The 10,173-nt window shown below is 42.9% G+C and overlaps 1 protein-coding gene across 2 annotated transcripts; it reads right to left on the reverse strand.

Annotated features, from left to right (window-relative positions):
* Nucleotides 1-1,029: 1,029 nt before the first annotated feature.
* RPS26 (ribosomal protein S26) lies at nucleotides 1,030-7,807 on the reverse strand. 2 transcript variants are annotated; one of them, XM_078686296.1, is made up of 4 exons: nucleotides 7,653-7,807; nucleotides 4,527-4,704; nucleotides 2,138-2,268; nucleotides 1,030-1,113 (listed from the first exon to the last, which is right to left on the reverse strand). In XM_078686296.1, the coding sequence occupies exons 1-4, from the start codon at nucleotides 7,653-7,655 to the stop codon at nucleotides 1,078-1,080; spliced, it is 348 nt and encodes a 115-aa protein (XP_078542422.1). In that variant the 5' UTR covers nucleotides 7,656-7,807; the 3' UTR covers nucleotides 1,030-1,077. The 2 variants fall into 2 exon arrangements, with proteins under 2 accessions (XP_078542422.1, XP_078542417.1); XM_078686291.1 differs by having other exon boundaries at nucleotides 2,120-2,268; nucleotides 7,653-7,806.
* Between the last annotated feature and the right edge of the window lie 2,366 nt (nucleotides 7,808-10,173).

Raw genomic sequence — 10,173 nt, forward strand, 5'->3', positions numbered from 1 at the left:
ATCCCTTTACTTAATCCAAAATGATGACCATCTGTAAATATATATACTTTTTTTACAGTGCGAACATCCATCTTTTATGCTTTCTTTGAAGTCTCCTGAGCCAGCATATGTACCTCCTTGAAAGAATGTCAAAAGGTGGCCAACGCAAAGTAAGATCTGTAGTGTCGTCATGGCAGAACATAACTTCTGATGTGCTTTTGTATCCAACGAACTATCAAATTATTAAAAAGCATAAACACAAAGTTATAAATCTGGTTACGGCATCTTTACGGTATGTACTGAAAGGATGAGAGCTGACGTAACAGCTTTGCTTTTTAAGGATACGGATGTAAATGGTGTCAGTTAGGCATATTACCTTCCCCCGCTGGCAGAGAAATTAAGAGGGGGGAAAATACTGTTTGTATACTGCTCTATGCGCTTCTCAGTGATGGACGAGCCCAAGCTTCTTTCCACCCTAAGTCATCCCATTTAATGTGCAGTGTTCCTCTTTTTTGGTTTACATGTGGCCAATGTTTTTACTGTTTTGGAGCGCAACCACAACTATACCCACAGATGAATTGGCTCAGCAGGCTCACAGATAAGTGTAACATTTGATTAAGTCCCTTATGGTCATTCATCAGTGGAAGAGAAATATTTTACCCAATTTCATTATTGCATCCCGGGCTCTAAAGTAAACCCCAAGCTGTGCAAAATATTGTTTGGGTGACTTCAAGTCTAAGTAAATGTGAACTGTCATACCAATCAATTTAAAAGCTTGGGTAAAGTTGACATATGTAGGATTATTATAAACTTAAATAGCTAGCTCACTCGTATTTGTAAACATCTGCTATGAAGTGCCTAGCAAATGTAATTCAATTCAGCATCCGTTTCAGACTTTCAAATAGAAGTTTGGAATAATTCCCATACCAATGTATAGGGAATAAACTGTCAAGCATGTCAGTTCAAACTTTCAGCCGCATACCTTTTTTCCTACTAAAACCCCCGCCATTTTGACCCCCATGAACTTTTTAATTCAAGTACAAACAAGAATCGCTGGGTGTACTTTTTATTTCAGAAATCTGTACAGAGCAATCATTCTCACATGGGCTTCGGTGGAGCACGGGGAGGCTGGCCCTGTGGGTAGAAAAGAAGTACATTTAGATACTAGGTGCGCAATGTTGGCGACCCTCCAAAAAAAACCCTGGTTAAGCAATTCACATACAATAGGCTACTTCACTCAACCTATTCAAATAACAGCCACTTAAACGGCATAACCTCCTACAGCCATCAAAACAGGGAGCCATCCTGAATTGTTTTACAGTTCTGAAAGACTATGGTGATTGGTCGTCACTGAACTCCTTTATAATGTTGAAAGCTACAGACAATATACATGCACAAAACTGAATGGGAAGAGTAATTAATGACAGTCAGATCAAGCAATAGGCTTGTTTATTTAAAGCAATAGATGATTAATTGTTTGGCCACTCACAAAATGTGAATCGATATGGATTGTTTCAAATGTGAGTTTGCCTAATCTAGCAAGAGCACTTGGGGCCAATTAACGTCTCACTAGCAACCAGGCAAACTATTTTCTACATACGAATTTTACAGAATTATTTCACACACTATAGCTAGTAGTGAGTTACTGTTTGGCACCAGCAGAACCAATGCTTTTGGCAAATTGTACGACTATGAGCATAATGTGCCCTTTTGGGAGAGAGGAGCATGCAGTTTCCCTTGGACAATAAACCACTTCGGAGTACAAGAACTTCATGGCGAGTGCTTAGAAAGTCAACTTACGAGAATTCTTTTAAAACCAGTCTTTACGTAAAAGGATCCGAATTTACCTTCAAAAGCCTACCCCCTTAAACAAAAGTGCAGCTTAAAAATATGCTATTTGATAATAAAAAAAAAAAAATCACACTGGAAGAAACTATTAGATGCACCTACAGGTGGTGATTTATAGCAGAGCACAAAAACAGATAGCGGTTTGAAGCAAAGAACTAAAGAGGGTAGTTTTTGAAGGCTCTCCAACCCAGAGCTACATCTCCACCCAAAAGTACACCCTGTAGCTATAATTGAGCATGGTATAAAAACATTGCACAATGTAATCAAGTAAAATAAGCCCTATCATATCAACCTGTATAGGGAAACGTACCGCAGGCCTAAACCTGGGTGGTGGGGTACGGTCCTTGCGGGCCTCACGGGAGCGATTCCTGACGACCTTGCTGTGGATGGCACAACTGACGCAGTAGTGCAGCTTCACATACAGTTTGGGCAGCACGTATGCTAGAAAAACAGATAACATGGTTAGTGCACTGTTGACTGCAGACAGGCATGGATTAGAACAAAGCCCATTACGCGCAATACTTCGTGATATGTCTACCCTCACACTGGCTTGCATTTCTCAAATGTCATTTCAGTGGGTCACACCACAAATATAAGATACCCAGTCTCAGACACTCTGGAAAGAACCAACAGCTACCCAAAAAGTTAACTAGTTACTGATGCCATGTCAGATCACAATACATTCTCATGCCTTCATCAGATGCAACTACCCTTGATCAACACCTGGGCAGGACAACATAGCTATGAATGCCAAAAAACAAGCACTCTCAGACATAGGGGGCGAGCATGCAATGGTTTGAGAAAAGAACCAATCCACAGTAAGAGTTTAAAAAATGTCTACGGCAGACTTGCAAAAAAAGAATGAGCCTCACGAAAGTATAAAAAAACATACTTTGTAGGTGCTGCATGATTTAACAACTGAAAGTTAAGAGTAGGCTACAATTTAACCTGTTAAAAGCAAACTCATCAATAAAAAATAAAGATAGAACTGAGCACACAGATGCACCAAAAATAAAACACCAGTCCTCAACAAACCCACATGCTTAGACCCCACCCACCTAAGTTCGAAGTCATATGGAATATGGTATTTTGCTGAAAACAAGCTCCTGCCATAAAAAGCATATGGCTATACATGCATCTGGCTAGTGCAAGGCTTACATACTGCACTGTTTCCACATGCATTCTACTAGCACCCAATCACAAGAAAACCGTATCTGAATTTGAAGAGTTTTAAGGTGACATTCTGGGTTTTGAATGGAGCGGCGCTTCCAGCGCTTAGCACTAGCACCAATTAATGACAAACGAGCATTTGCAATTCAATAGGCCTTGCATTTACGCGAGTTTCAGCTATAGGCCCTGTAAATGACAGTGCCTTTTATGTTTTGGTTTTTTAAATGTAAATAAAAAAGACATTGTCATTTACAATGCCATTAGGCTTAACTCTCGCAAATGCGAGACCTATTGCATTGCAGGCAGTGAGACAGCTGATTACATTTTACTAGCTGCCCTTAAAGCGCAGCCTCACACGTCCATGAAGCATGTGCTGCAGAGATTTAGCACTGGCAAATGAATCGGTCAGGAACCGTTCAGCCTGCGGCAAGTAAAAGCAGCGACCAGGTGGTCACAAATGCGCACGAGACCCTTCAGCAAGTTAAGAAAGCAGGTATGAGCAGAGGTGATAAAAGCTGCGCAGGAGAGACCCTCTGCAGTAAGAGGCTCATTAAAGAAAATAGTGCTTACAGATTAAAGACGTACCCTGTAACAACCGAAGTAAAAGGGCCACTCCTCATGGGAGGCTACAAATGAAGACAAGGCGGTACTAAGGAGGGACTAATGAGCCTCTAAACGAATCAGATGCCAGCATTTACGAAGGACAATGGCATAAGCCAAAGACAAATATGGGCAGAGCTTTAAAGCCATAATCCACTACTGCATGCAACCTAAAAAGGGTCACAAATAGGCCCTATATTTATGTCCTTAACTTAACATGGAAGAAAGCTGATCTTTAAACACTGGACACAAAAGTTAGGTCAGTAATGCAGTCCTTGTTACAATTAGCAGGCCACGCCTTGTGAAAAGGATCCCTAGGTAGCTTGGGCTATCCACGTTATACTTGAGCGTGTCACTAAGTGGGACAGGAAAGCCTAGATGTGGGTCCTGTGCACATTGTCACTGAAGCCAAGCTGTACCTGGCTGATGAGCTCGTAACAAGGGTGAAACTGGTTGGGCAGTTTGGGCTGGAGTGCTCCAATTGGAGCAGGGTCAAGACTGATTTGCACATGGTTGGCTCCAAACGGAGGCGACACAACAGAAGGGATTGGGATGCAGCCCCAGGTAATTACCAGTGGGTGAGATTAATTCAAGCATTCCCTCCATCACTTTAGTATATCCCCTTTTAGGACACCCACCATTGTCAACCAACTTAAAGTGCTGGGTAAATATCTTAAAATTAGATTGTTCACGATTGAGTTTAATCAAAAGGATTTTAAAAATGTACAAAAGATAAGCACTTTTTAGCCGAGAAAAACATGACCAGTTTCAAATTCGCATGTATGATTTATTCAGCTGCACTTCAACTTGTTAACATCAATCCACATGCAAGACTCCCCCCCCCCCCCCCCCCCGAATCATACAACCAGAGGGGAGGTTTATGAATGAGGAACACCCGACCAAGCGTGCACCTACACAGTGGCACTTACATTCAAAGACACTGGCTTCAGAGATGTCCCTTACAGCTGCTGCTTCAACAATGTTCCTGATGACAAACTTTTTGATTGCTTTATCCTTGGGCACACAGCGAGCACAGTTGGTGCAGCGGATGGGCTGTACATGCCCACGGCCTTTCTTGGCACGCCCGTTGTTCCTTCGCTTCTTAGTCTGAGAACAACAAACAAGTGTTAAACAAATTCATAGCCAGCAAAGGTCCAAGTAACCCCCACTCCACTTGCAACAGTACTAAAGTATCATTTGACAGTATGCAGTTAGGGTGTAAATGTCATTAAAATGATTAAACCTCATTTTTAGTAGTACAGTAGGCAAAAACGATGGCCTGAAATACTATAGGGCTTGCCAGTACCAATATTTACAAGCATTCCTAACACCACCACTTGTGTATGATGCAATGCCCCAAGTGCAAGATTGTTCCCTGGCCCAAGTCCCTTGCTCACTGTGCCACAGGATCCAAGCTAAGCCTCACAGACTACGCTAAAAAGGCCTAAACTGCTCTGGTTTGCTAGAGTTCCTGTCTGAAGGTGGGCCTCATTTGGCAGCTCAGAACAAGTTTCCTATGAGGAGCACCACCAGTAGCGAATTCTATAAGGTGGGCATCGGTCTAATTACAGTGACATAGCTGGAAAACGCATTGAGTTAATTACTACTCGGTAATTGCCAGCGGCTGAGTCAACTGGCAATTCTCCCACTACATTGTGTCTTAAGCATCAAACGGGTAACAAACCACCCTAGAGAGTAAAGGTCCAAGTACATCCTGCTTCCCTCACAGCAACAGCAGTAAAATTGCTTAGAAAACTTGGGTAGGGTGTTAAACAGACGAAATTTCACCAGGTTCACCACAAAAATGTCGAAACCTAGTCTTGGTACCTCAATGTTTAGTTATACTCTACGATGTTGCTACTACAGAAAAATAGCATGCAAGCGGATGATTTGTCGTAAAGAACGCTGAGGACACCACCAGACAGGTAAGAAAACTTGCTTTATTCTCAACTGAGATAACAGGAACGGACACTTCCCAGCTGGTCAAGATATAAACCAGCTACTAGGGAATATTCTGCTTCAAATCACCACATGGATCATCAGCTTTCAGGTTCCACTTAACCCGAACGGTAATACATCACAAGGGAAGTATCACATATTCCCCCTTTGTACATAAAAAAACTATATACCTGAACATATTCCAATGCACAAAGCCTATCAAGTACCCAGGTGGTCAGCGACTCTTAGTACACCCGACGCACTGGTAACCTTCTCCATTGTGACTCTGGAATACTTGCACTCCTGAAAGAATATAGTCCGTGACCATACCCCACCAATATTGTTCCTGATGGCCATACCAACTTCCCCCAAGTCTTGTGCTAAAAAGTAGCCACTACCCCATGGTAACTTTACCAGAACGGTGGTGAAGCGTCACTTGTCAACAATTCCACCTTTCACCATTCTCCAACACCACAACGTGATGAAGACTCAAACTTAAAGGGCCCTTTGAATTTAGAGGGATCTCTGCCAATTCTCCCTGACTGGACTCCACCAAATATCCCACTATGATGCGACCCCCTTTGGGCGGTGATTCCTAAACCTTAAGTTTACTATACCACAACACTCACTCCATTCACGCAGGTACCAATTTGGTTTCTGGAGACCTTCCATGTATCAATTCGAAAGGAGACCTCCCATTCTGACCTTGCCTGGTAATTCAATATGCCCACACCTTTTTCTGCACCATGCCTCCAGCGACACTCACCATCTGTATTATACCTTTCCCAACCCTATTGGGTCTCTCACAAAGACTATTTCCTTGCGAGTTGTACAGGGAGATGTGATTAACGAAACCACATCCCTTCAATAATGTTTGCATATCACACCAACTGTTTCCCATTATCTGTGATGGGGATGGATGGAACACCCTCTTCACCAAACAAACCGCCCATAAACCTTAGTTAACCGTAGTAATCTCCATCACAAACATCCGCCACAATAGCAAATATATTGCACATGGTTAACTCGTCTATGAGGCCAATAAAAACCAAATACGCCATGCTTCACCTGGATCGTTAATGTACATACTGTACACACCTCCACCAAAACCACATTCTTCTAAACCTGGCCACCAAAAATGAGATTTTAGACTACGCTGGGTTAACGTCTGCCCCCAAATGACCGAGCACAAGCGCCAAAAGCTCTGCTTAAAGTAAACTGTGTAACAAACCTATCCCCCACAGAAAGACATCTTCTCCAACGATTTAATTAATGTGTGCACCGACACAGCAACATAACGCTCTCCTAGACCCCTGATTCGTCAACCACATCACTAAGAACACCACCCGACTCAATTTCCCCTTTCCCTAACCATCATATCTTCCACAGAAGCGACATCTTCTAAGGATCGAACCCTTTCAGGTTTCACTTAATCAGAACGGTAATACATCTCAAGGGAAGTACAATCATTTACCAAGTCAACACTTTAAACTGGCATCTACTGTGACATAACGGTCCCAGAATCTCTGGAGACCTAACTCAGGTCTACTTGTCGAGCATCATAGGGCAGGCTGTTGAAAGAGGTGTCACGCAAGTTAAGCCAGGAAAACCAACTTCTACAATGGAATGTTATGAAAACGTCAGTACATCGTTAAGCTTACTAAGGGTCCCCATCAGTACACAGAACATTAAGTCCAAAAGCGCAGCAGATCCAATCTTGCTTCTTTTGATGCACTCTAGCCACAAGCACCATACCTCGAGGCTCGCGAAAAAGCAGAGACAGACCGACAAATGCCCTAAAAACAATCCTAATGCTGTTGGTTTTATTAAACATAACCATTGAACGCAAAGAAAGCTTATAAAATGTCGTTTATCTCCGGTGTTGCCACCCACTTCCCTGGGAAAGAATCGCATTATTGGTCAGGAGGGTAGAGCGGCTGCAATACACCCAAACCGGGAAGGAATCACTTAGTGCTCAACGGTTAACTCGCGGAGAAGGAACGATGACGCTCACTGAAAGCTAAAGGCAGCTAAACAGCTCCAAAACGCCGCCGTTTAGACCCCAACCCCGGCAACAGAGCCCTCAATCCCTCGTGGAAGCAAAGTCGCCGCCTCACCATCTTGGATCCGAGGGCTGAAAGAGGACCGGAAGTAGACGCGTTTAACTTATATAAGCTCCCTCCGCCGGCAGGAAGAGACGCTTTAAAAGCTTCTAAATCCTTCTCTCCCTCACTGTCTACTACTTTCCAATATTAAATCCAAGTCTCTGCAAACAATCGCAGGACGTGTATCTAGAAACGAAGTAGAAAAGCAGAACAACGGAGCAGGAGGGATTCATTTAAGCCTAGTGGCGGAAGGATACAGAGAATAACCCTCAACATAGTTAAAGGACTGCATATGACATCAAGTCGTCTCCTGCCTCCAGCATGAGCGGCAGATTTAAAGTGGCCATCTTGGAACGGAATGCACCTTTGATAGAATACGTTTTAACGCAGGGTCTTTCTGCGCCAAATTGTTTGGCGCCTCTTATTATGATGTCTGCTCTTCTTTAAGACGAGGTGCAGCTATTTTTTAATGGAATAAAATTAAAAAAGGCTCAGTTTGCAACAACAGAAACTTAACAACAGTTGGACTTCTTCCGCTTTACTGTAAAACATTCTCAACAGATCTGTGCAAATAAATGGAATTAGCAGTGAGTAAACGAGCGATGGCATTCACTCTTATATGACCGCAGCACCAATTTTATGGCAAGACCGGAAGCTCCTATTATGCCTTCTTATCTTGCATTTATTATAAGAGCAGCAAAGATAAGTGTAAAACATCAGTTCCCAGGGGCCCAGAGCAGACAACCTGGCCAATGGGAATGAAAGACAAGCATTTGCAATGCAATAGGTCTCGCATTAGGAAAGTTTGAGCTATTGGTATTGTAAATGACACATTTTTTTATTTATGTGTTGGTTTTGAAAATAGCGAAATTAATAGCTTTGTCATTTACAATGCCAATAGTTATAACTTTCGCAAATGTGACACCTATAGCATTTGTAATGCAATATGTGTTGTATTTACGTGACTTAGATGTATTGCTATTACACATAACAATGGCTTTTAATTTTTTTAAATAATTAATACTTAAATAAAAGTTATTGCAATTTATAATGGTGATAGCTTAAACTTTTGTAAATAACTTTTGTGAAGATTATGTTCATTGTATTTTATTGTGACGAAAAATCCAATAACAGAAGTGAAATATTAACATCTTTTTGTGACATTTGTAATAAAGCTTGAAACATTGAGAGAACATATTTGAACCAGTTGTTGAATGGTTGCACAGATTGATGTTGTGGTGGCGCTGAGTGATGTTGTGGTGGCGATGAATGATGCTGTAGCGTTCAGTGATGCTGTGGTAGCGCATAGCGATGTGGTGGTGCCCCTGAGTGATGCTGTGTTGGTGCTGAGTAATGCTGTGGTGATGCAATAGATAGAGTGAGTGTAATAGATAGATAAAGTGAGTGCGATATAGTTAGGGCGATAGATAGATAGAGTGAGGGCGATAGATAGAGGGAGGGCGATAGATAGATAGATAGAGTGAAGGAGATAGATAGATAGATAGATAGATAGATAGATATATAGATATATAGATAGATAGATAGATAGATAGATAGATAGATAGATAGATAGATAGATAGAGTGAGGGCGATAGACAGATAGATAGGGCGATAGATAGATAGATAGATAGATAGATAGATAGATAGAGTGAGGGCGATAGACAGATAGATAGAGTGATGGCGATAGATAGTGAGTGCGATAGATAGATAGAGTGAGGGCAATAGACAGATAGATAGAGTGAGGGCGATAGATAGAGTGAGGGTGATAGATAGATAGAGTGAGGGCGATAGATACAGTGAGTGCGATAGATAGATAGATGGTTGTGTGTGTGGGTGTGGTTGTGTGTGGTCGTGTGTGTGGTTGTGGGTGTGTGTGTGGTTGTGTGTGTGGGGTTGTGTGTGTGGTTGTGTGTTGTGTTTGGGGTTGTGTGTGGGGTTGTGGGGTTGTGTGTGTGGTTGTCTGGTTGAGTGTGGTTGTGTGTGCTTGTCGTTGTGTGTGTGGTTGTGTGTGTGTGTAGTTGTGTGTGGGGGGGTTGTGTGTGTGGGGTTGTATCTGTGTAGGGTTGTGTGTGTGTGGGGTTGTGTGTCGGGGGAGTTGTGTGTGGGGGGAGTTGTGTGTGGGGGGGGTTGTGTGTGTGGGGGTTGTGTGTGGGGGGTTGTGTGTGTGGGGTTGTGTGTGTGTGGGGGGTTGTGTGTGGGAGGGTTATGTGTGTGGGGGTGTGTGGGCGGGGGTGTATGTGGGGTGTCAGTGTGTGCGTGGGGCTGTGTGTGTGTGGGCGGTTGTGTGTATGGGTGGGTGTGTGTGTGGGGTGTGTGTGTGAATGAAAATATGAACCAGTGCAAATGTCATCACCATTAGGAAGGGTTCCAGGAAAGGGCAGAGTACTCTACTAAGCAAAAGGAGCGCTAAAAGGGTCTCTTAATGTGAACGGTGAAGCAGTGTGCATTAGGGTCATCTAAAGTAAACTGCAAAATATCACGTTTTATCCAGGGGGGGGCACACTTATGGCACATAGGGTCCTTTGCTATCACT

This window comes from Lissotriton helveticus, chromosome 1_1 (genome assembly GCF_964261635.1).
Source record: "Lissotriton helveticus chromosome 1_1, aLisHel1.1, whole genome shotgun sequence".
Taxonomy (NCBI): Eukaryota; Metazoa; Chordata; class Amphibia; order Caudata; family Salamandridae; genus Lissotriton; species Lissotriton helveticus.